The 27,330-nt window shown below is 40.0% G+C and overlaps 1 protein-coding gene across 2 annotated transcripts in view; it reads right to left on the reverse strand.

Moving 5' to 3' along the window:
- The window catches only part of PTPN13 (protein tyrosine phosphatase non-receptor type 13), a 1,949,788-nt gene that overhangs the window by 1,016,305 nt on the left and 906,153 nt on the right, over window positions 1–27,330 (reverse strand). For both annotated transcript variants that reach the window (XM_044079819.1, XM_044079818.1), the window contains one exon: window positions 16,735–16,841. In XM_044079819.1, coding sequence (XP_043935754.1) covers window positions 16,735–16,841 — 107 coding nt within the window. The remainder of the gene's footprint in view (window positions 1–16,734; window positions 16,842–27,330) is intronic.

The following is a 27,330-nucleotide window of genomic DNA, read 5'->3' on the forward strand; positions in this document are numbered from 1 at the left end:
ATGGAAAATGATGAAGGGCTCTACAGCCATTAGTGCTTGTAGCTCAGCTACTCTTCTTGCTGAAGTGATGGCCAGAAGCAAGGCTGTCTTCCATGAGAGAAACTTTAACTCGGCTGAAGCTGCTGATTCAAAGGGGGCAGGGTGAATTTCTCCAACACAAAGTTAAGGTCCTTAGATGGGGTAGGTGCTCTCCTGGGTGGCCTCAAGTTGCTAGCCCCTCTTAGGAATTGTGTGATGAGAGGGGGTGAGAAAAGAGGATGCTCAGTGCTGAAATGGGCAGCAATAGCAGAGACATGAATTTTAATACAGGAAAAGGATAGACCTGTGTAGTAGGTCAGCTAGGTAATCCAGGATGAGAGGTAGAGAGGGCTGTACCATATCGGCTCCCTTAGCCTGGATCCAGGTGCAGAACCTTTTCCATTTGTCAGCATAAGACTTTAGTGCTCATCATCTGGCCTCATTTATAACATCTAGAACCTGTTCATTGAGATTGGTAGCTTGTACAGTGGTCAGGGAATAAGCCAGGCTGCCAAATTGAGGGTCTGCAATTGGGGATGCATGAATTCTCCTTTCCTCTGGGTCAGGAGTGTTGGGATCTGAGGGAGAGGTCATGGTGGCAGAGGGGACAGGCTGCGCAGCAGTGGGTACCAGTGCTGGCGTGGCCAGTCTGGGGCTATCAGGATTGTCCTTGGTTTTTCCTCCCTTATTTTGAGCAGTACCCTGGTAATGAGAGGTAGAGGGGGAAATGCACAGACCGAGAGGTTGTCCCACTGGAAGGATAGAGCATCCACTTTCCAGGCCCTGCAGTGAGGCTCCTTGGTGCAGAACTTGCTAAGCTAATGATTGGAGTGGGACGCAAAGAGGTCGACCTTCGAGGTGCCCCATTTCTGAGTTATGAGGGTGAAGGTTCTTTGGTTTAGCTGCCACTCGTGTGGATCCAAAAGATTTTTGCTTAAGTTGTCTGCCAGAGAGTTTAGAGAGCCAGGCAGGAATTGTGCTAACAGGTGTAGTTGCATGGCTGAGGCTGTGTGCCAAATGGTTATGGCGAGCCTGCATAGAGGGTAGGAGTGAGTCCCTCTCTGCTTGTTGATATACCACATCACCGTGGTGTTGTCTGTTTTGATCAGTAGAGCCCTTGGGGAATGAAGGGGTCTGAAAGCTGTCAATGCATGCTGGACAGCTAACATCTCTTGTTGGTTGATGTGCAGATGTATTTGATGTGTGCTCCATTGGCCCTGTATGCACCTGCCATTCAGGTGTGCACCCCAGGCATAGGCTGATGCATCTGTGGTGAGGGTCTGGCTGGTGTGGGATGGTGAGAAGGGTAGTCCCTTGTTGTGGTGGCATGCTTCTGCCCACCAAAGGAAATCTTTCCTTAGACAAGGTATCATTGGTATAAGAGTTTCCAGGTCTTGAGAGTGTTGACACCAAAGGCTTTTTAGGTACCACTGAAGCTTCCTCATATGCAGTCTGGCATATGGAAAGAGTAGAATGCAGGAAGCCATGAATCCCAGAGCTTGCAAGATTTTCCATGCAGATAATTGGGGCCTGGTGGCTAGCTGAGAGAAACAGGCTGTCAGTTAAGTTTGCTTTTCTGGTGTAAGGAATGCCATTTGGGATGCTGTGTCCAGGCTTGTTCCCAGGAATATAATTTTTGGGTGGGTACTAGTTTGGATTTATTTTCGTTGATAGTGTACCCAAGGGAGATCAGTAGGTCCTTTACAAAGGCCAGGTGTTTGAGCAGCTTTTCCTGTCTGCCTGAATAAGGCAGTCGTCTAAGTATGGGTAAATTTGAATATTTCTTTGCCTGTAAAAAAGCAATGGCGGGGGCCAAGCATTTTGTGAAAACTCTGGGAGCAGTAGATAAGCTTACTGTGCCCTTACAGGAAGTTGTTTCCAAGGCGCAAAACATGCTAGAGAGGATGAGAGGTACTAACCAGTCGGTCTTTGCACACTCGGAATGGCAACAGTGGTAGTCGCTTCTTCATCTGACGAAGGGACAATAGTAGCTGATGCTGTTTTTGATAACAGCAAGCCAATTACTGACATTTTTGTAAATAATGTGGTGGATTAATTTCAGGACTTCACCAACAACAGCCATTCAAATATGGACTCATGGCAGGTACGGAGAGAAGCACCAGACTTTAAAAATCAGTTTCTCCAGTTGGGAGAAAAAAGTGCTTAGGTTTAAAACTTAGACTTATAAAAATCAGTACTTAAATAAATGTATTAATCTTTCAATTGTGCCTTTGGGCCTAAGAGTGTATGTGTTTCCCAATGCAGTCATGTTTGATAGTAATTTGTTTAACAGGTTAAGAGAGTTGTTTGTGTTGCATTGAGCAATATCTAGTTGGAAGTTGTGACTGTTTTTTCAGTAGGTCCCCACCCACCCTCCCTGTTTTTGTCTTGGTGTTAATCTTGGTGGCTTTGAAACTGCCCGCCCCTCTTGTAAATTTGCACTTGGATACTCCTCCCGGGCCCATCTCATTTGTTCACTCAAAAAAAAAAAAATGTATCTGCTTTTACTGTATTTCTGTTCCTTCCTACTTTATTTTGCTTTTGCGTCATCTTAAAAGTACTCAGTTGTATTTATTACTGCTTGGTGTAACTCATTCTAAGCCTTTTAGTTTAAGCACTTGGGCTTCAGACCAGTTGTTTTACATTAAGAAGGTTTGTGGTCTGCACTGTAGTGGTAGGACTGGTAGCTTACATCCTTCTAACTTGGGAAATGCTGATTGAGGGCGCAGTGTTTGTTATTCTAAAAGTGTATTAATTCTGGTTTAAGCACTTGGGCTTCAGGCCAGTTATTTTACATTAAGAGGGTTTGTGGTCTGCACTCTTGTGGGAGGAGAGGCTGGTCTCTGCCCTTCTGAGCTGGGAATTTCTGGTTAAAGGCTTATAGTGCCTGCATATTTGAACTGCTTCTTACTGAAACTGGTACACCTTGTTTGCTGTAGCATAGACTAGATCCAGGCCTGCTGAATCTAGCTTTGTTTGTATGCTTGTTGTTTGTTTGCTTGTTATGTCCTTGAAATGCTAATTCCACCTAAAACATGGCCTTTCAGCGCTTCTGTGGATCCCTAGTGATCTCTGCATTGCTTACTGTACTTATTTCCTTGTTTCACTTGAATGAAAGTTACTGTTTGCCGTTTTTGCATTTAAGTTACCTGGCACTTGCTCACTAAAGCAATTATATAAGTCAGCACTAAAAAATTAAAAGCACTACACCCTCACAAACTCCCCTTGAATACCTTGTTCCCCATTGGCCCTTTTTTTCAATTATAAAGGAATTCCCAATACTATTCTAGCATGTCCAAAGGTCAGTTGTCAATCTCCTCTCCGGTCCAGCTGGTGAATCTGGGAATCTTGAGGCAATGTTACAACTGCCTCATGTACACAGACAACCCTCTCCTCCTCCCAACAAATTCCAACACATGTGAGAGATGCAACCATATAGCCAAACTGGAGGCTAAGCTCTCTCAACTCAGTACTGGCGTAACCAGTCAGGAGGAAAAGGAAACCACACTCACTACAATTCCAGTCTCACATAGACCTACCACGACAGCAAACCAAACACATAAACACACAAAAACATACTCGGAGGCTCTTAATAAAAATCTGCCTAAGCAGCAGAGACCTCCAAAGCAGACACTCAAGCAACCGCTACCCCAAAACAAAACACGTGCAACACATAGCTCACAAAGCCAGTGTGCCGAACAGTCACAGCCCTTAAGACTAAACAACACACCTGATACAAGAAGGTCACGGTGAGCTGCCTGTCGGGCACTAGGATCCGCCACATAACACAAGCACTCAGGTCACTCCAAGGCAAGTACAAATATGACTCAGTCATTGTCCATGCTGGTGTGAATGACCTGAGAAGTACCTCCCTGGACTACATGAAAAGAGACATAGAGGAGCTCTCTGAGCATGTAGCCCAGGCCGGTATGACCCTGACCTTGAATAGCATCTTACCCTCACCAAGAATGATGCCACAATATGAAGACAACATGATCAATTTCAACAATTGGCTTAAGTATTGGTGTCATTCAAAGGGGATCCAATGCCTGTCAGCCTGGGATGACATGCTCGACAAGCCACGATGCTTCGCTAGGGACAGCTTGCACCTATCACCCCTGGGCTTTCAGATATTGGCAAAGGCTCTTGCTACCCCCATAGTGCCTTTTTTAGGCAAGGCTCAAAAGACAAACCCACCTCCATAGGTATCACAAGGGATAAGAAACTAAGAGTAGTGCTACTCAATGCCAGAAGTCTAAACCTCAAGATGCATGCACTCAAAACTCTCCTTAGCATGGAGAATATCGATATCTGTGCTGTAATGTGCAGTAACAGAAACCTGGTTCAAGGCTCCCGAGAGCACCCCAGCACTACCAGGTTATACCTCATACCATGCTTTTCGGTCCCAAAACTTGGACCGAACCACAAAAGAAGGGGGAGTATCATATCAATATTCGTCAAAGATACCCACACCTCCAGGTTGCTGGCACAGCACCAAGTATCAGAGACTATCCATGTGCAACTAACAGTGGGTAAAACTGCCTTCCAGTTTATAGCCTGCTACAGACCACCCTCCCAAACCCAGGAACTCCACTCGGCCTTCCTGAGAACACTGGAAAATATGAAGGTCTCTCCAAACACCATTATATTGGGCGACTTCAACTACCCAAACATAGACTGGGAGCATTACTCTAGCTCCAACACCCGAGCCCAAAGGTTCCTAGAATTTATATACTCAAATGCTATGGAACAACTTGTTACCACTCCCACAAGAGGGGAAAACATACTGGACCTGATCATCACCAACATGGGGACTCTATGCTCCAGACCAGAAGTGTATCCCTCACTGGTAAGATCAGACCATAAACTAATCTCACTGGATATTCACAACCCGACCCCACCCCCTGCCCAGAAAACCACAGTGAAAAACTTCTCTAAAGCAAATTTCACACTCCTCAAAACCGAGGTGGAATCCTTCAAAGCCCCCGGGCCTGTGGAAAATACAGCCCAGACCACAGAATCCTTTATAAACGCATTCTATGAACACCTTCAGGAATGCATGGATCATGCAATCCCAAATAAAACCAAGACCCAATCCTCCAAAGGCAGACGTCCTGTCTGGTGGACCCCAGCCATAAACAAACTATACAATAGAAGGAGGAAGCTACTACATTGATAGAGCAAAATCCCAAAAAGGGAAGGCATCTCTGATCAGTATTAGCAAAAAACTACGGGCACTCATAAAATCATCTAAGGCCAGCTTCGAGAGAAAAATTGCACTTGACACTAAGGATAATCACAAGGCTTTCTTTAGTTATGTTAGGAACCTGGGTGGGAATTCCCAGATATGCTCAGAATTAGTCCAAAATGACAAAAAATACACCAAACCCACAGACATTGCCAACATCCTAGCTGACAGGTTCAGCACAAACTCCCCCCCCCACCAAAAGGGCAAATATCTATCCCAGCAGAGTGCTGCACCCCTGACATCTCAGATGCTCAGGTAAGAGCCGCCCTCTCCAAAGCAAAAAACACAGCATCAATGGGACCAGACGGTGTCCCGGGCTGCGTCCTACATGAACTCCAAGAAGAACTAAACCCAAACATAAAACTACTGTTCAATCTCAGCCTTACTACAGGATATGTACCCAAAGAGTGGCGTACAGCAATGGTGGCCCCTCTCCACAAAGGTGGTGCCTCAATGGATCCTGGAAACTATCGCCCCATAAGCCTGACTAGCTTGGTCTGCAAAGCTATGGAAAGGATCATCATGGACCTCATAAATAAAGATACTGGGGACCTACAGACACTGGATCCTACCCAGTTCGGCTTTGTTAAGGGCAGATCCTGCCTCTTAAACCTGGTCAATTTCTTTGAAACAGTCACCAAGGCCATTGACGAGGGGAAGGTGGCCCACACAGCCTACCTGGACCTCGCAAAGGCCTTCGATACAATACCCCACTCGGGCATTATAGATAAGCTCACCAACTTAAATATAAACCCCTATGTCACTAGATGGGTTGCAAACTGGCTCAAGGACAGAACCCACATGGTTAGAATTGCTGGAGCCATGTCAGACTCCAAACCAGTTACAAGTGGCGTCCCACAAGGCTCAGTCATGGGACCTCTCTTGTTCGGTATATATTTTTCAGAGGTACAGGCCAACACAGAAGGACTGTGGCTGACCAAGTTCGCAGATGACTGCAAACTGGGCGCCATAATCGACTCTCCAGCCGACACAAGCATCCTCCAAAAGGGCCTCATAGAAACAGACAACTGTTGCCAGAGCCATGGCCTCAAGCTAAACGCCAAAAAGTGTATAGTCATCCCCTTTGGCAAAAACAAAGTGCCCACAAATTACCACATAAGTGGTAATCCATTAAGTACGGAAGAAGTAATTAGGGACCTGGGGACCCAAGTTGATAGCAATCACGCATTTGACAACCACATGGCCAAAGTGGTTAGAAAAACATTTTATATAGCCCACCTAATCATGAAGGGATTCACATCTAGATCAGGGGAAGTCATCGTGCCTCTTTACTCATCCCTCATCAGGCCCATAATTGAGTACAATGCCCCTTTTGGGATGTACCTTACCAGACACCTGCAGCAACTGGAAAGACCCCAAAAGTACCTCACCAAGAGGATCAAAGGGCTCAAACAGATGCCATATGCCCGGTTAAAGAAACTCCAGCTCTACTCAGTGGCATACCGCCTGCTCAGAGGCGATCTGTGCCTGACGTATAAAGCCATGTCCAACCCGGAATTAATGGACATGCTGCACCTCAGAAAATCCAAATCCCATCGAGCTACGCGCTCGAGAGACTTGAACCTCAGCACTGAAATAAATAGGACATGCTGAAGGGACAGATTCATAACCCAGAGGCTCCCTTCACTCTGGAATAAAATCCCAGTCCAGGTTAGGCAGAGTCTCTCATTAACTCTCTTCAAGAGGAATCTTGATCAGTGGATGGGGGATCATAGGTTTACCTCGGGTATCACTTCTGTGTCACTGTTAGACAGAGGCACAGTATACTAACCTCGAAAAAGGGCATAGCAAAATTAATTTAAAATGGGTGGCAAAAGCCAAACACACTCTGGCTAGGCTTATAAATGCCCTAGGGCAGATAGCCTAGTCTGAACCTATGAATCTATAATAATATGGGTTTAGAGGTTTTAAAATTGCTTATACAATGGAATCAAGAACAGATGGATTGTTTGAAAAGTGATATTGTCAGACTTGATAATGTATTAAGAGAACATTCAATGGTACATTCCTACCAATATTTGTTTGATAATTTAGGTAATAAAGTCAACAAATTAATTGCTAACATTGTTAGTAAGAAAAAGAAAAAAATATTAAGAGACTTACAAGCATATCAACAAAAACAAGCGTTTTTGGTTAAGAAAAAAAGAAATAATAACAATAATTTGAATTTTAAAAATGGAAGAAGTGAATTTCAGAAGCCGGGTTCATTATACAGGCTTGATTCTTTTTTGGATACAGGTAGCAGGAATATCCTACAAGCCAATAATAATTATAGGGACCAGTTAACTAGTGCTTCTAGTGTAGAAAGTGAGGAAAATCTTCCTTTTATCACCCAAACCAATGGAACCAGCAGCCCTCCTCCCAACCAAGAAGCATTTGTAACTGGAGGCAAGAAAAAAAGGCAAAAACAGAGGGTGTTAGCCTTCACACATGAGATATTTAATTTAAGTGACAAAAAGTTTAGTGATGTTGAAATTAAGGTGCTTAAAAAAAGGTTTTTCATTTTTGCCTGCAAAAAAAGCAAAACTTACTGATACTACTTTAGATTTTAAACTTTATGTAAGAAAATTAAATCTGAAATACTTGTTTGATGGTTTATCCACTCAAGACACTGGGCATTTAAGAAAGAAAAGGAATGTTAATCCCCCATTAGTTAACACTTTGAGCACTTTTTCTACTATTTGTGAGAATGATATTTACAGTTTACAGGATAGTAAAAAACAAGTTGGATATAGAGGAATTTTGACCAAGGAAGAAACTATGGCTTTGAAACAGCTTGTTTCTTATGGAAACATAAGCTATATGAAAGCAGACAAGGGACAAGGAATTGTTATTATGAATAACAAGGATTACTATGGAAGTATTAAGGAGATGCTGGTAGACGGAGACAAATATCTTAAAGTGTCCAAGGATTTTGTTAGGAAAAAGGTCCAAGAATTAGATATTATTTTGCTGGATGTATTATACCAGCAATACATTTCGATAGACTTATTTGAGATTTTGTGTGTTGAACAGCCTCAATTAGGGATGCTATTTGGCATCCCTAAAATGCACAGAAATGAAAAGCATTCCCCCCATTCAGGTCTATCGTTTCTGCCCCCTTCAGTAAAACTTCAAAAATTTGCATGTATTTAGATGGAATACTCAATCCTACTGTAGAAAATAGTAAACGATTCCTAAAAGATTCATGGATGTTTCTGGATGAGCTTTGACTCTAAATTCCAAGGAGTCAAAACATTTCTGTGTACATTTGATGTATGTTCATTGTATACTGTAATAGCTCAAAATGAAGGAATAGAGTTCATGAGGCTTTATTTGGATAAAGTGAAGTTTAAACAGGACATTTTTGTCACTTGTCAGCTAATGGAAATAGTATTACATAACAACTTTTTCATGTTTGGTAAAGAAGTTTACCAACAAACAAGTGGCGTAGCAATGGGGGCACACGTAGCACCTGTTTTTGCCAATTTAGTTATGTGTTGGTGGGAAGTCACATTTTTGGAGAAGATGGATTTATTTAAATATGTTAGATATTACAGGCGTTATACTGATGACCTGTTTTTTGTTTGGGCTGGTAGTGGTAAACAGTTAGATGACTTTTTCCAGCAAATTAATCAATCAGTATCTTGGCTCAAGTTTACTATAGGTAATAAAGGTACAGAAGTCCAATTTCTGGACGTTGAAGTTAAAATGAATGTTGGTAACAAAGTATTTGGAAGTAACATCTATAGAAAGAAAACTTTTACTAACAATTACTTGCACTTTGACAGTTGCCATCCCAAATATATGACATTTAATGTATTCAAAGGGCAAGTGATTAGACTTTGTAGAATGATCAGTGATGACCATCAATTTACAATAGAACTGGATATACTTAAACAGTTGTTTACTGATAAGAGGATAACCTAGTGAAACCCTTGATTAAGTTATACAATATGTTAAAAATAATAGGGAACATAGATTTCACCTATTCTGAGAGCAGGATTTCAGAAGAAAAATTCTGATCAAAGTGTGGGTGAGAATGAGGGGTTAAAATATGCATTTCCAGTGCCTATGCATACTGATGGGCCAAATATTAAAAAGTTGAGTCAAGAAAATTGGAAGGTTATTTTGGGCAATGAGGAACTGACTAGAATTACTGGAACTACACCAAATTTTATTAATAAAAAGACAAGAAATTTAAAAGAAATTTTGGAAGGGGGGCATAAAAATGAAGGTCAAGATAGAGTTATTACCCATCTAGGAACATTTCCTTGTGCAAACTGTAGTCAGTGTAGATTTATGATGGGGGTGCAAAGCCATCATTCCAAACATCTGAAGTATACTTTAATAGCTAAAGATAGGTATGACTGTCAAAGTGAAGGATTGGTATACCTTGCAGTATTGTTCAAATTGTGAAAATTTCTATATAGGTAAGACCATTAGAAAGTTAAAATACAGAGTTAGAGAGCATATTTTGGCTATAAAGAAAAAGGATATGAGTAATGATTTAGCCAAACATTCTGTAAACTGTGAAAATTGTAAAAAGTTTACCTTTTTTGTAGTTGAAAAAGTGAATACAGATAAATGTGTGGGATCCTTTAAAAATTTTTTTTTAGGAAAAATAGAACTAAAATGGCAATTTTTTTAAGAGCTGATATAGCATCGGGCATTAATGACAAGATTTCTGTCAAAAGTTATTTAAATTATGTTAACTTTTAACTAAGAAATAATATTGGCTAGTATAAGTTTTTTATAATATATGTATGGTTGCATAACAGAAAATTCCTGTATAAGCTTTAGGGGCTGTTTTATAGTTTATTATTATTGAAAAGTATGACAGAAAGTGATGTTTTGAGTAATTATATGTTAAATGTGTATGTCCTTTGAAGGATTAGTAATGTAGGAAATAATGTCAGGAGAATAATGGTATAAAAGGAAATGATGTATGTAATTCACTTTATTGTTCTGAAGAAGTTCTGTAATAAACGGGACGAAAGCGCTCAACTTATTCTGGCTCCAGTGTGTGTTTTTTGTTTTAAAAATATGAATATTTCTTTGCCTGCAAAAAGCAATGGTGGGGGCCAAGCATTTTGTGAAAACTCTGGGAGCAGTAGATAAGCCAAAGGGAAATGTAGAGAATTGAAAGTGCAGAGATCCTGCCCTGAAACGTAGATAGTTCCACATGATTTCCTGATTGGGATGTGTAGGTAGGCCACTTTTAGGTCTAGGGTGGCTAGCTAAACATCCTTGGAGAGCATAGGTAGTAGTTGCTGGAGGGTGAGTATTTTGAATTTTGGTATCACCAGGAAGGTGTTTAGAATGGATAAATCGAGGATGAGGCACCAGGTGCCCTCTTTTCTGGGTACCAGGAAGAGCCTGGAGTAGAAACCCTGGCCTATCTGTTCTGCAAGAACGTGCTGTATTGCCCTCATTGAGAGCAGAGAAAGGACTTGCTTTTTGGCCTCTGCCCACTAGTTTGGAGGTAGATCTGGGAACCCTTTTGGGCCACGGTGGTGCAGCGGTAGCATTGTCGCCTCACAGCAAGAGGTTCTCCCATTCGATTCTCGGCTGGAGAGCTTTCTGTGTGGAGTCTGCATGTCCTCCCCGTGGTCGAGTGGTGTTCGAAAGACATACGTGAATGGGTGTGCCTTCACTGAAGGTTGGGCGTTGGGCTGGCACCTCGGCACTGTAAAAATCAACTGCCAATCATTAGCAGACCGGCATTCTGCTGTGGCGACCCCTAACTAAGAAATGCCGAAAGAAGAACAAACAACAAAATAGAGTGTGGAAAGAAAATATGTATCCCTGGGACACTATGTTGAGGACCCAGTGGTTGTTGGTAATGGTGGCCCAAGGTGCTTGAGTGGAAGGAGAGTTTTCCTCCCAGGGCAGGTTTATGTGGGCAGAGGGAGGGGGTGGAAGTGGAGAGTCATTGTGAGTTCCTACCATGAGGGGGTGGCTTTGTACTTCCTGGTTTAGAAGTGGAAGTACTCCATTGCTTTGATCTCTGCATTCCCTGTGGCTATTGTCTGAGGGGTCTGCTTCCCTGGGGTCTCGGCTGAACTGACCTGGCGGGGGCAGGAAAGGACCAGTGCTTGGAGGGGCAATGCCTACTGAACGTGGGTGGCTGGACCTGCAGGAAATCCTTAACTGTCTGCATAGATTTAGCCTTTTCTTCCATCTCCTCCACCTTGGTGCCAAAAAAGTTGTCTTTGTGCAAGGGTGCATCCAATAGTTTAGATTTGACATGGTCTGGCAAAGGCTGTTCCTTAAGCCAAGCATGCCTTCTAAGGACAGAACTGGTGACTTCTGCACTGCAAGATTCTTCTAGGGCATCAAAACCACAGTGTAAAGTGTGCTTAGTTACTTGACTTGCAGAGTGCATAAAGTCTTGCAGCTTTTTATTTTCTGCACAAGCAGGAAAAGTTGATATTTTTTGTTTGAGGAGTTCCATGGTATGCTGCTGAAACTTTAGCATATGGAACTGACAATTTAGTGCTCTAACAGCAAGAGTAGCAGGGGTGTGTACTTCTTTACCCTATCTGTCTAATGCTTGGGAATCCCTATCTGACGGGGTGGGATTCTTAGCAGAAGTTGCTTTAATTCCTTTTGGCTCTTGGGAGATAACCTCAGAGTCAGCAGTAGGATTTTTGAAAAGACATTTGTGAGAGTCAGGGAGTCAGGGACTCTGTAATACCTATCAGGTTTCCTGGGAGCAGGAGGGAGGGTGTCAGGAGTTAAACTAGATTCCATGAAAACATCATCCACAACATCCGGGACAGGAGGAATGGCCAAGGGTCTGTGCTGTGGAAGATCTAAAAATTCCCTGAGTCTCTTTTTAGACTGAGGGTAGTCCTGACATTCCCATTGGAAATGCTCCCTTAAAGTATGAAGGGTTTCCCCAAAGGAAAAATCTTTGGGTGGAGAGGCTAAAGGAATAGATTCCTCTGCATCAGAATCTTCATAAGCAGAAAGGGAGTGCATGTCTTCATATTCAGAAGCATCAGAGTCATCAGACTCCTGTTCAGATAAGACTACTGGGGACAAATCTCTTTTTCTTTTGGAAGGGGTAGCTTGGCTTCCCCTGATCAACATTATAAGGTCTTCTGCGATTTTAAGCATTTGAGACTGAGGCAAGGAAGCAGGTGCCTGAGATGGGGTCGTCAGTTTCTTGGGTGTGGTTCGTACCTTGGGCCTTAGAAACTCAGTAGTTTTCGAAAGAACAGTAGATGCGAAAGAAGTTGTCGTTTTGTGTCGAAAAATGGTAGTTCGAAGTGCTTCCTCGGAAACCTGTGCCTGCTCAGTGGCTCCGGACCTATCCAACGTAGAGACAACCACAGGATCCTTAGTCGATAAAGAGTTTTGCAGCATTCCAGACTCAGAAAGGGTCTCGGTAGCGGCCTGCGAATCCACACAAGTGGGCATCAGGGGCTGTGAAAGTGCCTCACTGAGGACCGGAGAACTGATGACTAGCTTAACAGAAGCATTGTCTGAAGGTTTGGACCTGTGCGTCTGTCTCTCTTTATCCTTACGTTTTTTCGGAAGATCGGTTGTCGGATGGCTTACCGAAGCCATATCAGAAATCGAGAACTAAGAGCGAAAATATCTAGCTACAATAAGGGCGCAAAGACATATAGTTCTGGCATTGAACAAAGCACAAAAGTGACAGCGGGGACGTCGTGGACTGGGCCTAAACAAGTGATGCAGTAAGAATGAAAGTCTCGGTGTGGTATTTGCTTTCCACAGGCGAGATAATTGTTAACATTTTCTGACATCGGTTAGAGCAAAAAAAAAAAAAAAGATCCCCAATGGGGTACTTAGCTTTAGAAGACTTCAACTTCAATTCGGAAAACGAAAACTCAGGTAGTGCCCGACCGGCACTTAGGCGAACTGCTTCTGCTTCGGGCTCCTCAGCAAGAAAGACTTATGTAATGGCGTTGGCTGTCTTACTTTATACTACTGACCACCTGATGTCAGTCCTGAAGCAACAGCAACCGACGCAGAAATACTAGCCCTCTGGTATTCGGGCTGACTGAGGACTACCCTGGCAGGGATAACCCAAACGTGTTGACTGCAACAGTGAAACAAGAAGAACATCTGCATGACTTGAAGAGTAGACAAGCAGAAATGGCTGAAAGATGAATCTTGACAGAAGAATAAGAGAGGGCAGAGGACAACAATTCACACAAATAATCAAGAACCTGATACACTGAGGCCTTGAAAGGGTCCTGGTTTTTGCAGTGGCACCAACTAAGAAATTTTTCTCATTTACACATATATGATTTTCTAGTAGCATTTTTACACCTTTAATATCTGCTGTGCATCCTCTTTAAAAATGAAAGTGGTGCCTAAAAGTTATCAAAAGTCTATAATCTTAACAGTCAACTGAAGTGTTTTCAGGATGGGGTGCATCAAATAAACCCTGCCTTGCATGATTAAATTTAGTGTGTGGGAAAGCTTGAGTCCTTTTGGATCTGTTGAAGAACCCTGGGTATCAGTAGCATAAATCACACACCTGACTCAGCATCCTCTGACTGCAGGGATAAACTTACTTCTCTTCTGCATGGTGTACAATGAAGAATCATTTTCTGAAAACACTCTGGTGTTCACAAATTTTGATAATTTTCCCTTCTTCCACAGTTTTGTTAGTAGCAACTTTTTCTGTTAGTATGACTGCATCTTCACTAATACAGGTTTTGGGTTGATTTCTCATGGCCAAATTTGGAGACTAGACATGGTGTGCCCCTTCAATTAACAAATCCAAATGAGGAATCAGTCCAGTTGTTTATTTGTACATTCACAAAACTGAAGCAATCTATTCCTTTCAGTTTATCTGGTGTAACAGAAAATTTCAGTTTTCTCTACATACTCTGCCTTCTAATTCTTCTATTTTTTGAAACAGTTCTTCTTGAGAAGCCTCTGTTGCCTCACAGCAAGAGGTTCTCCCGTTAAATTCTCGGCTGGAGTGCGGGGAGTGCCTTCTGTGTGGAGTCTGCATGTCCTCCCCGCGGTTGGGTGGGCGTTCGAAAGACATGCATAAATGGGGGTGCCTTCGTTGAAGGCTGAACGTCGAGCTGGCACCTCGGCATTTGTAAAAATCTACTGTCTATCATTAGTGGACTGGAGTTCAGCTGTGGCGACCCCTAACTGGGAAAAGCTGAAAGACAACAACAACAACTTCTTGAGAAGCCTCATCTTCTGACATTCTTTTCTTCATTTCATCTTATGATTTCTAGTTTCATCAGCTCATCTGAATACTTACTTACAGCTTCCTCTGTTCTTTTCAGCCTTTCGTCATTTGACTTTAAAATAAGACAAGCTGTTGAATATAAAAACACATCTAAATGCATTTGATTTATGTTTTAAATAATTGTAATATTGGCAGCATCTCCTGTACCAGTGGTGAAACCTGAACTGCTTTTTGCTGAACAGCTGTAAGGCTCTTCCACACCGGAGTTTTTTTCTTATCCTTTTTTAGCTGATTTCCTTTTGCTTTCTACAAATTTCTTCTTTGCCAACATCCAGGCAATGTAGTGACTAACAAGTGATTGAATTTTGCCCAAATCGATAGCTTTTGTTTGCTTTTTTCCACAATTTCTGTTTTCAGTCTGGGAGAGCTCTAATCAAACTGTTAATCAGTGTGCATCACAGCCATCTTGTCCCCCCAAAGTCTCTTTGGAGGTCACCTACTGCCCAGTGGACGGTTCAGTGGTGCAGGGGTTACATTGTCACCTCACAGCAAGAGGTTTTCTGGTTCGATTCTCAGCTGGAGTGCCTTCTGTGCAGAGTTTGCATGTCCTCCCTGCATTCATGTGGGTTTCCTCCCATGTTACAAAGACATGTGCCTGCAGCGTTTCTCCCCAGGCCTCCGCTGAAAATTGCCTTTGTTCTAAGTTAGACTTTCCCCGTCAACAAATGTTAAATAAACTAAACAATAAATAAACAATTATTGAAATCCTTGGCTAAAAAGGGGGGTGGGGGGTGGGACAAATACAAAGAAAAATAATTAAAAAAATTGCTAAATCTCAGTACAAAATATATTTTAATATGTGAACAAAAAAATCTTCCACACAGCGAATTAGTCAAGTTTTATTTTTATTTTATAATTCTGATTCCATTATATGGTCGAGCTGTACAAAATCCCTGACAGCTCCCTGAATGACATCCCTTGGTCTTGTTTTCTAGGCAAGGCAGACTATATACAGCTTTTTATGAGCTTGCTTTGTAAATGTATTTCTCTGGAAGGAGCTATGAGACTATATATATATATATATATATATATATATATATATATATATATCAAAAAGGTTCAAAAGTGGTAAAAAATAAAACAAAACTCATTTTGGAAGTGTACAGGGCAAACCACAGTTCTGTTCTGAATGCAGGCTGTGAGTACTTGCAGGAAGAAAAGGAAAGAAATGAAGCACTGAGTGCATGTTCCCTCTCTAACTGCCAATATTTTATCCAGTATGAGGTAGCACTGGTGGCACAGATGGATAAACTTCAGACTATGGCCCAGGTGACCTCACTTCAAACAGTGGCTCAGGCATTTATGCTGGCAGGTGTCCATCTCTGGCCATGGGCAATGAGGACAGGACATGCACAGCCACAATCTCCCATGGGGGTGGTGTTGCAGTGGGCATCCTGAGAGTGGTTTACTGTTCTCTATGCACCTGCTTGGTGTTAGCCCTCACTGGCAGGTGCTCAGGAGCATGCACTCACAATAGGGAGGATATTTAGAGTCCCTGTAGTGATGTAGGTAGCACGCTTCCCTGCCTGCCCCCCCAAAAAACTCTCGCTGCCAAAGCACGCTGGCAAGAGCACAAACTCCCCAGTGTAAGCCTGAATGATGTCTCTCCAGATGGCTCTCTCCCTAATGGATTTGGGGATTCCCCCACCACTAGAGATCATATAGGCTTAAGTCCCAAAAGTAAAATTAAAAGTTGACAGGCAGGACAGAAAAAAAAAAGAGAGAAAAAAAATATCCATTAAGTGGACAAGTCAAGAAGAGGACAAGTGGGTAAGGAGTTGCTTGAAATTTTCAAAGTGGACGGTGGCTGGAAATCACATCACAGAAGAGCTTTTATTGGGGTGCCTTAATAACGACCACAATATATGAATATCATACTTCAAGGTTTTTTTTTCTCTAACTCACACACAAAACAACTTATTACCTGGTAAAAAGTTTTACACCACACTAATGGGCAAAACTCCACTTTCTGACAGATTTCAGTTTAAGAAACTCTTCAACTGACACTGGTTGTGTTTCTGTGTCCCAGTAAAGGGATTATAGTGATACTAATTGGAAAGAGACCTGAGTACTGAGACTATGTAAGACAGTTCCAAGTTAACTAGACTTCAAACAAAAAAGACAACTTATACACAGATCCATATTACTCATGATAATCATATGAGAGCTGTGCATGCAGATAATGTCATAAATATACACATTTTATTATTCTGACCTACAACATAGGCTTGTCCAGCATCATCAAATGACGAGGAATCAGACTCGTGTTTACTTCTCTCAAAGCTTCTGCTTGAGCTCATCAGGGCATTTGTACCTAGAATGCTTTGAAACAAGAGAGACATTAGTTTTGTGTATGAATAATGCAGAGAATCTAAACTCTCAGCTACCTAATAGTTTCTGAAAGACTGCTTACTTCTGAAAGAAAATTATACAGTTCCTATATAAACACAAGAAACTGATATCTACAACACTTATAGCACACTAATCTGCAGAGGGAAGCAGTCTGAAACCTTGGGTAGCAAAGCATTTCTTTTGTAAACCCACCATATACGTTTATTTTTTCAGCAACCAAAATACTACAGTTATAGAGGGATAACATGTAAACTACAGCTATATAAATGACATACTTACCATAACTGCTAACAGGGCCATACCTGGGTCCTATACCATCTCTGATCTGGTGTAGCACCCCCTCAGCTCTAACATGCAAAAAAAAAAAAAATTTACAAAGGTCCACTCCAATAGTTTGGTGCAGCAAGCCAGATCCATTCCCACCGCCGCACCACACTCTAAGCTATACAGCAAAAAAGAAAAAAAGTTGTAAAAACTCTCTCTTGTTTTTAAGAACTGTAGCATGCAGCTTGCCAGCTTACCACACAGGAAATAATGATGTGCATTTCTGAACTGGCATTCAGAAATGCAGGTATGTGTCTGAGACACTACCTCTTCTGTGGTACAGGTTGTACATCATGTGAAGCAGAGTTCCTCCCTGCATTATTTAAGCTCAGCTTTGATCAGTGGGTGGGGAATTGTAATTTACAAAGTCAAAGAAAAAACTAAGCTTGTAATGCACTTGCCGTTCAAAATCAGTCCAATACAAGCAAAATAAAATGGCTCAGTTACGTCCAAATGGTTCGATAAGTAGCAGCAAAATTACGAACCACAAAGCTTTCGGATTACTCCTTATTCGGTGTGATACAAAACTGCTAAACTCATCCTTATTTAATTAAAATTCAAAAGACATAATGAATGAGGCAGCCAACTGGATAATAAATTCAATTAAGAACACAATTTGTTTAAAGAGCTAGATGCAAAATAATACATGTTATAACTTGATATGCATAATGTTATTTCTTTACATACATTTTATTTTTTCAAACATAGCTGTTTGCGTTTTAAAACAGGTTTAATAGATATTGTAGAGTTTAAACCAGGAAATCTATCAACTTGCAATTTAACTATTCAATTATATTCCTTAAGATGTAGGTCACTATTTTTATCTCCTCCCCTTATAGTTGTAAAACATATGTCCATGGCTCTGAATACAAAACTATGTGTATTATAGGACTCCATAACATGTTTTGCTATTGCATTTGTTAAGATACATCCTCTAGTGTCAGATTTATGTTCTATAACATGTTCACATAGTTTTCTGGTTGATTTACCAACATAGAAACTAGAACACTTTTCACAAGTAGCTAAGTATACTATATTAGTTGTATAACAAGTGGCTGTACAAGTAAAAGAAAATGATTTCTGTGTAATGGGATGTATAAATGTATTATTTTTACAAATAACATTACATACTGAACAATTTAAGCATGGGAAAGTGCCCTTTCTATTTAATTCACACTGATTCCGTGATTTATGGTGGAAATCTTTGTACCATAATTTACTTTTTAAGTTGGATGAATTTTTGTAAGCAAACTTTGGAGTAGATGTAATAAATGTATTTAATTCTGGTTTAGAGCCATCAAAATTTCCCAATTACTGGAAATAATTTTCTTAACATCAGCTGTGCATCTACTATATGTAGTGTTTATTCTACTATCATTCCCAGATACAGTGTTAACATTGTTAGGTGCTGAAAAATATGGTTTAGCTATAGTTTGCCGTTGTTCTAAAACTAATCGTTCTTCTTTAGCTAATGAATTGGCATCATAACCTCTCTGTTGAAATTCAAGATTCATATCATGCATTTGTTCCATACATCTAGTATCATCAGTATTCAACCTACTGGCTCTATAGAACTGACTTTTAGTAACACTTTTAAATACATGACTAGGGTGCATACTTTTTCTATGTAAATATTTATTTTTGTGAGTGGGTTTCTTGTAAATTTGAGTAGCTATGACACCATCTGTTAAATTCACAAGTATATCTAAAAAATGTATTTCATGCAATGAACTAGTCATTTAAAATTTTAAAAATGATATAGTGTTATACGGGTATACAAAGAATTCATTCAACAATTTCTGGTTACTTCCTCACACAAAAAACACATCATCTACAAAGCGCTTATAAAATAAAATAAAAGGTCTGAAATCAATAGGGCAGTCATAGACATATTTCTCTTCCCATTTGTTTAAAGTTAAATTGGCATAGGCATTTGCAATCGATGTTCCCACTGCAATACCTGTAGTCTGATAATATAAAGTGTCATTAGACAGAAAATTATTATTATTCAAAGTAATAGCTAATAATTTGCATAATGTTTCTATCTCTCTCTAGCATTAGATTCAGTATATTTACATAAAATATCTCTAATTGCATTAATTCCAAACTCATTGGGAATAACAGTAAAATGAGATTTTATATCTAATGTTACTAATGTTAATATGCGATCTATTAGTAAAGTGAACATGTCTTTATTTGAATTACAAGTTAATAATGATATTTCTATAGAATTACTACATTATTTTTCTACTCCATGCCCTAAAACACCTATTTTGTATGGTTTGCTGAAGTTACATAAATCTCTTACCAACCCTCTAATGAGACCTCTATATCATTATATATACAAACTAAGTTAAGTCCCATACTATCTTATGTTAAGAGTTATATCAAAGATACAAGTGACTTTCTTGGTAAACTTTTTATTTGGCAACAAAACACAAATGTTTCATCTTATTGTCTAGTAACATTAGATATAACATTTCTTTTTACTGCTATTCCCAGTGAGTTTGGAATTAATACAATTAGAGATATTTTATGTAAATATACTGAATCTAATGCTAGAGAAATAGAAACATTATGTGAATTATTACATATTACTTTGAATAATAATATTTTTCTGTTTAATGACACTGTATATTATCAGACTACAGGTATTGCAATGGGAACACTGATTGCAAATACCTATACCAATTTAATTTTAAACGAATGGGAAGAGAAATATGTCTATGACTGCCCTATTGATTTCAGACCTTATATTTTATTTTATAAGAACTTTGTAGATGATGTGCTTTCTGTGTGGGGAAGTAACCAGGAATTGTTGAATGAATTCTTTGTATACCTGAATAACACTACATCTTTTTTAAAATTTGAAATGACTAGTTCATTGCGTGAAATACATTTTTTAGATATACTTGTGAATTTAATCAGGGCTGGCCTTAGCAGAAATGGCGCCCTAGGCGAAGTAGTGCTCCGGTGCCCCTTAAGCTCCACCCACACCATACTCATGAAACACCCCTATTTGAGCCACACCCACAGGGTCACTCCCCAAGAAAACCACTCCAGTCATTTCCTTAAATTATTTAAATGCATAGGAAGAAAAAGATGCCTTATAATGTAGTTAAACAGCAACTATCTTTGTGTACATATTTTCTACTTTACATACCACAGCCGGATCGTGGTCAAATATGGCCCTAGGCAGGGTAATAGACCCCACCAGAGCAGCCCGTCCTGCAGCAACCCCCTCCTCAGCTATTCCAGTGTTCCATTATTTGGTTATTTCTCACCAGTTACCATGCATACTGTTCTCTTATTTGCTTCTACAGTGATTACAGATATTAAAGTAAAATAGCACAAACACAGCTAGCCCTTTGCTAAACAAACAGTGCAGTCTTGCAGTGAAAACGAGCAGTAAACTTTTCTGTCCTTGAAACTCACATTCATTGAAATGGTAAAACCCACAATCATAGAAAATGCATCTGGCCAGTGGAGAATTAAGTTTACTTTTGGGCTGTTTTCAAAACAGACTCCTTGCACACATTTTTAGGGGCATGCATACACTTATTTCTTGTTTGATTCACCTTCCTGATTGTGTTGAATTATATTCCTTGTATAATACAACACCACTCGTTAGAATGTGTTTTAAATTTGTAGTTTTAAACATTCTTTTAATAAGCAATGAAACAAAATGTATGAACCAATAACCGCCCACTTCAGAAAATTTCCGCCGTAAAAGGCCACTCAAGACTTCTGTCATTACAATCCACTAGTATTACTCCATACACACAGTCTCTGCAGAAGCAAAATCATGTAAATTCCACATTAAAGAAATCTGTAACTAAAGAAGAGGTTCCTACTGGCAAACAACTTTACATATCAATGTTTCATCTACAAATTCAGTACCTGCTGCCCTTGAAGAATGAATTGCCTGTATTACATTAAAAAATTGGAAAGCAGGTAATATTGCAATAGGAAATGACTAACAAGTTCATAGTCACTAGGCATCTCATACAAAGGACGTACTCAGGAGTGTAGAACCCCTATCTCCCTTACAATGCACCAAATAATCAACAATCATATATGGGCACTGCAGAATCCACAGGCTTCTGCACCAAAGGCAATTATGCTACTATCACTGCTTTCAGATTCTACAACAGTGTGCCATTTGATAAACAAAAAACAGCTAGTTGCAAATTGAAAACATTTACATTCAGAGTGTGTTTTAAATTTGTAGTTTTGAACATTGTTTCCAGTAAGCAATGAAACAAAACGTATGACCCAATGACAAAACTGCCCATTTCAGAGCATTTTAGCCACAAAAGGCCCCGCAAACGTCTGTCGTTTCAACCCATCAGTATCAGTCAATAAGCACAATCTGTGCAGAAGTAAAAGTCATCAGAATAATTCTACATTAAAGAGATTTGTAACTAATGAACAGACTGCTAGTGGCAAACAACTTTACATTTCACTGTTTCATCTATAAATTCAGTGCTTGCTACCCTTGGAGAATTAATTGCCTATGTTGCATTAAAGAAAAAATGAGTATGCTGGTAATATTGCAGTAGAGAATGACTGAGAAACAGACAACAAGTTCACAGTTACTAGGCATCTTAAAGGAGGGCACACTAAGGAATGCAGAACCCCTATCCCCCCTTAAATTGCAACAAATAATCGGCATCTAGGACATTACATACCATGCCTCCATACCTCTCAATCCCTTAGCACAAGAAATCTGAACAAAGGCTAAAATAATGGGGGGGGGGCAAAGGCCCCCAAACAGGGGCAGATTATACATATTGCTCTTATTTATTTTATTTATTTACTTTACATTTGTTAACCGGGAAATTCCGACTGGACCAGGTCCATTTTCAGCGGAGGCCCGGGGAGAAAAGCTCCAGCATCAAGTTATACAAATACAGTACATCTAGCATAATACACAAAACAGGTTACATCATGTATGTTGAGCATAGTAATATAACAAGAAATTAATAAAACACTCCAGGTAAAAGAAGATATAGAACATAGGGAAAAAGACAATGTCAGTTATACATTGGTAAGAGAAGAAAATATATCAAGTAAGATTCTACAGTTAAAAGTACCCTTTCAGATGACCAAGCCTACAAGGAATCAGAGATCCAGCATGTGATCAGTTATTTGATACAAGGGCATAACCAAGTACTAAGAAAATGTGATTTGAGGGAGTTTTTGAATATGGATGTGGAGGGGGCAGTGGACACGGATAGGAGAAGAGAGTTCCAATTTCTGACAACGGTGTGGGAGTAGAGCGCTTTCCCTGCATTATTGTTAGCCTTCGTGATGGAGAGGAGAGATTTTTCAATGGATCTTAGGTACAAGTTTGCAGTATAGACAGTAAGTAGGTTGGATAATGAGGGGTTTTTTTCAGGATATTTGAGAATATTGTAGGCTGTGCCCAGCTGGTGATAGTTAAGTAGCTGTGGTAGCTCAAGCCATTTTAGTTCTTTTAGTGCAGCACAGTGATGGGTTCTATAGGTTGAGTTAGTAGCAAACTTGGCTATTTTATTGCAGCATGACTCTAGTTTGTCTAGGTCACATTGTCTGATTTGGGTAAAGATTGGTGCTGCGTATAACAGAGTTGAGAGGAGGTGGCTTTCTACAAGAGTGACTCTTGCTTTTTGTGAGAGAAAGGACTTATGCCTGTATAGGGAGCCTAGTTTTTTGTGTGCTAGTTTTATGGTATGTGAGATGTCAACATCAAAGTGGAGATTATTGTCTATTTCAATGCCCAGAAGTTTGTTGTGTTTAGAAGAGGAGATGGCGATGCCGTCCTTAGATGTTATGGTAAAGGAGAGGGTTTTTTTTATCTATTAGGGGTAAATAGTAGCAGTTTTGTATTTTTGGGATTCAGAATTAGTTGGATACCTGACATCCATTTTTCTACTGAGTTAAAGGTATCTTGAGTAAGTGTATGTAGGGTGGTGGGAGATGAGGTGGAGCAGATCAGGGTTGAATCATCCACATATTGTATGAGTGTGGCATGTTGTGTAGAGCTATTGAGGTTATTTGAGAAAACAGAGAACAATAGCGGGCCCAGTATAGAGCCCTCTGGGACTCCTATGGTGGTTGGAAGTTGTGTAGACAGAGTTCCTTTCCACTGGACTGATTGTTGCCTCTCAGACAGGTAGCTTCTGAACCAGGCTATAGTAGAGGAGGTGAAGGATATTGAAGTTAGTGAGTCTGGTAGAATGGAGTGGGAGACCATATCAAATGCTTTTGAGAGGTCTAGGAAAATGGCTGATACATATATAAAATCATTGTTTAGGTGACTTCACTTCTGTGAATTACCACAGAACTACAAATTTTATGAGGACAGTTGAGAGGTATGTTGCACACACACACAGCTACTCTCTCACATAGCAATACACACACATCTACTCTCTCACCAAGCAATACACACATACCTTCTCTTACATATATCAACTATCAACTACTTTAAATTCCACACACTCCTCCTCTCTCATACAACACACAGACACTCACCTTCTCTCTCATACACACACATACTCTCTTACACAATAACACACGGACTTTATCTCTCATACAAACAGAACAACAAATTTAAATTCCATAGACACACACACACTTTTTCTCACATATAGAAACTCAGTTTAAACAACACAGACACATACACTTATTTACTGACTTTTTAAATTGAACAGCCACATGTGTACACACAGAATTAACCCCTCTCTTGAAGTGCTACTTTAATTACCGTGTGCAACTGTAGAATGTCTTTATATCAGCATTGGAGTATGTGCATGTGATGCATGCATGTCCCTCCTTAAAGGAGAAGACTCCACTATTGTGGAGTGAAGATTTTTTTTTTATGGTAATTGTTGAAGCCTCCTGGACAGCCTGCAGGTATAAAAGTGGAAGGGCGCTCGCGCTTCCCCCTTGCTCTGTGATTCAGACACCCTACGGTTTATTTATTAGTTTTAATTAATTTACTTTTCTTATTATGCGTTTGCATAATAAGAAAACTAAATTAAATAAACACAAATTGCGCCCTTTACAAGGCTGGCTGGTACGGCGCCCTAGGCGGTTGCCTAGTTCGCCTATGCTTAAGGCTGACCATGAATTTAATAGATGGTGTCATATCTACTCAAATTTACAAGAAACCCACTAATAAAAATAAATATTTACATAGAAAAAGTATGCAGCCTAGTCATGTATTTAAAAGTGTTACTAAAAGTCAGTAATATAGAGCCAGTAGGTTGAATACTGATGATACTAGATGTATGGAATAAATGTATGATATGAATCTTGAATTTCAACAGAGAGGTTATGATGCTAACTTATTAACTAAAGAAGAACGATTAATCTTAGAACAATGGCAAACCATAGCTAAACCACATGTTTCAGCACCTAACACTGTTAACACTGTATCTGGGAATGATAGCAGAATACACACCTTACGCAATACAACTACATATAGTAGATGCACAGCTGATGTTAAGAAAATTATTTACAATAATTGGGAAATTTTGATGGCTCTAAACCAGAATTAAATAAATTTATTACATCTACTCCAAAGTTTGCTTACAAGAATTCATCCAACTTAAAAAGTAAATTATGTTACAAAGACTTCCGCCATCAGTGTGAATTAAATAGAAAGGGCACTTTCCCATGCTTAAGTTGTTCAGTATGTAATGTTATTTGTAAAAATAATACATTTATACATCCCATTACACAAAAATCCTTTTTGTTTAGTTGTACAGCACTTGTTATACAACTAATATAGTATACTTTGCTACTTGTGAACAGTGTTCTAGCTTCTGTGTTGGTAAATCAACCAGAAAACTACGTGAACATATTATAGAACATAAATCTGACACTAGAAGATGTATCTTAACAAATGCAATAGCAAAACATGTTATGGAGTCAGATAATACACATAGTTTTGTATTCAGAGTCATGGACATATGTTTTACAAATATAAGGGGAGGAGATAAAAATAATGACCTACATCTTAAGGAATATACTTGAATAGTTAAATTGCAAGCTGACAGATTTCCTAGTTTAAACTCTACAATATCTATTAAACCTGTTTTAAAACACAAACAGCTATGGTTGAAAATATAAAATGTATGTAAAGAAATAACATTATGCATATCAAGTTATAACATGTATTATTTTGCATCAGCTCTTTAAACAAATTGTGTTCTTAATTGAATTTATTATCCAGTTGGCTGCCTCATTCATTATGTCTTTTGAATTTTTATTAAATATAGATGTGTTTAGCAGTTTAGTATCACACTGAAGGAGTAATCCGAAAGCTTTGTGGTTAGTAATTTTGCTGCTACTTATCGTTTTATCGGTTTTAAAATAAACTATTTGGATGTAATTGAGCTGTTTTATTTTGCTTGAACTGTAATTTACCCCTGGTCTGTCTCCTATGTCCCTATTAGAAAGAGGAAGCTTATAAATGCTCAACCACTGAGCTGTGAACCAGACATGTCTCTGGGCTGTCCTCCACCTGAAGAGAGATATCTATATCCAGAGGTGCAGCAGAAAGGTCAGGTCTTTGCCTTTTGGCCTTCCACTTCAAAATCGTCTCGGCTTCAGGCCCTGAGGATGCCTCCATAGATCTTTTTGCTAGCAGCTTTAAGTACTGATTCTCAAGGTATATAGCTATTGAGGATAACCTACTCATTAATGTCTTTGGGACAAACATCTGACAAACAGAGCATTTTTTGTGGTCGTGGTTTGGGCCTAGGCAGAACAACCACTGGAGGTGGCTAGCTTGTGTGGAATTTGTCATCCACATTGGCACTTGCCCCACTTGGATGATGAACACTAGCCAAAGACAGTAGTCAAAAAATATTCTCCAGTGGCCCACTTATCTGAAATTTGAAGAATCACAAACAACTCGAAGTCAGACTGTACGCTGGAATCTGGTGTTCGGATCTGGTGGCAGAGAAGTTCTGAGTATGGGGCACATGTACATCATGTTTACGGCCGACATCCGATCACAGCCTGTGTGTGATGTACCATGCACCCTAAAGTAGTGAAGTCTTTTGTATACTGGCCGACATCAGGTCACCTATGGCGGGGATCTCTCCACAACAGAAGGACATCAGTAGATAATTCAATTTCATACTGCTTCAGTAGCATATGGGTTCTGTGCCTGAACACAAACCCACACTGGCAGCTTTCTAGAGCTTAGAGTCCCCTCCTTGACTCTCTGTGAGAGGGGATTGGCTAAGTCCCTCCAATCAGGGAAAGCCTAACACCTGTCACCAAATATCAGTTATTCAGGCTTTTAATGCAAAGTAGGAAGAGCCAAACAGAACCAGAAGGAAGACTTAACCAAAAACCACCAACCAACAAATTAGCAGTCACAAACCACCAACACAAATCATCAAAGCCAATAAACAACACAACAAGGCTGGATGCTACTGAACTATATACAAAATAAGGGGGGATGGTGGGAGGGTGCTGCCAATGAGGCAGTGTGAAATTTGAATATTCACTACTGTCAAGGTAAGTAGGACTTACACAACTGTACTACGTTCATCATTCACACTGCCTCAGTGACATATGGTTAGATGTCCAAAGCTTACCATATCTAGGATTTGGGAGGATAAGAATCCAGGAGCCCCTGGAGAATGATCCTCACAAACCCTGCTCTACAGCTTGAGAAATAATCCAGTTTGTAGTGCTTTGTAAGGGTATAAACAAAGAACTAAGTTACTGCCTATAGAATGCTTCTACAGTCCACTTCTTTCCAGTATGTCACTGAAGAGGATAAGGCTCTGGTGATATGTGCCTTAATTGTGCCTGGAATAGATTTACCATGGTGGGAGTAACAAAACAAAAACAGCAGAGGACAACCAATGAGAAATTGTTTGCTTAGAAACAGGTTGACCATTCCTATTCCCAGAATAGGGAATAGACAGCTGTTAAGTTATTCTGAAGGGCTTACTTCTGTCAATGTAATACCTGGTCAGCCTGCGCATATGAAAGGTATGCAGAATCTTCTCTCCCTTGCTTCTAGGAAAGAAAACCGAGAGACTGATGGCTTGATTCAGGGTAAATTTAAAAACCAATGTTGTCAAGAAAATAGGATTAGCATGTACATCAACCTTGTCCTTGTGGA

Source organism: Protopterus annectens, chromosome 8.part0, assembly GCF_019279795.1.
Source record: "Protopterus annectens isolate FY-2018-M chromosome 8.part0, PAN1.0, whole genome shotgun sequence".
Taxonomy (NCBI): Eukaryota; Metazoa; Chordata; order Ceratodontiformes; family Protopteridae; genus Protopterus; species Protopterus annectens.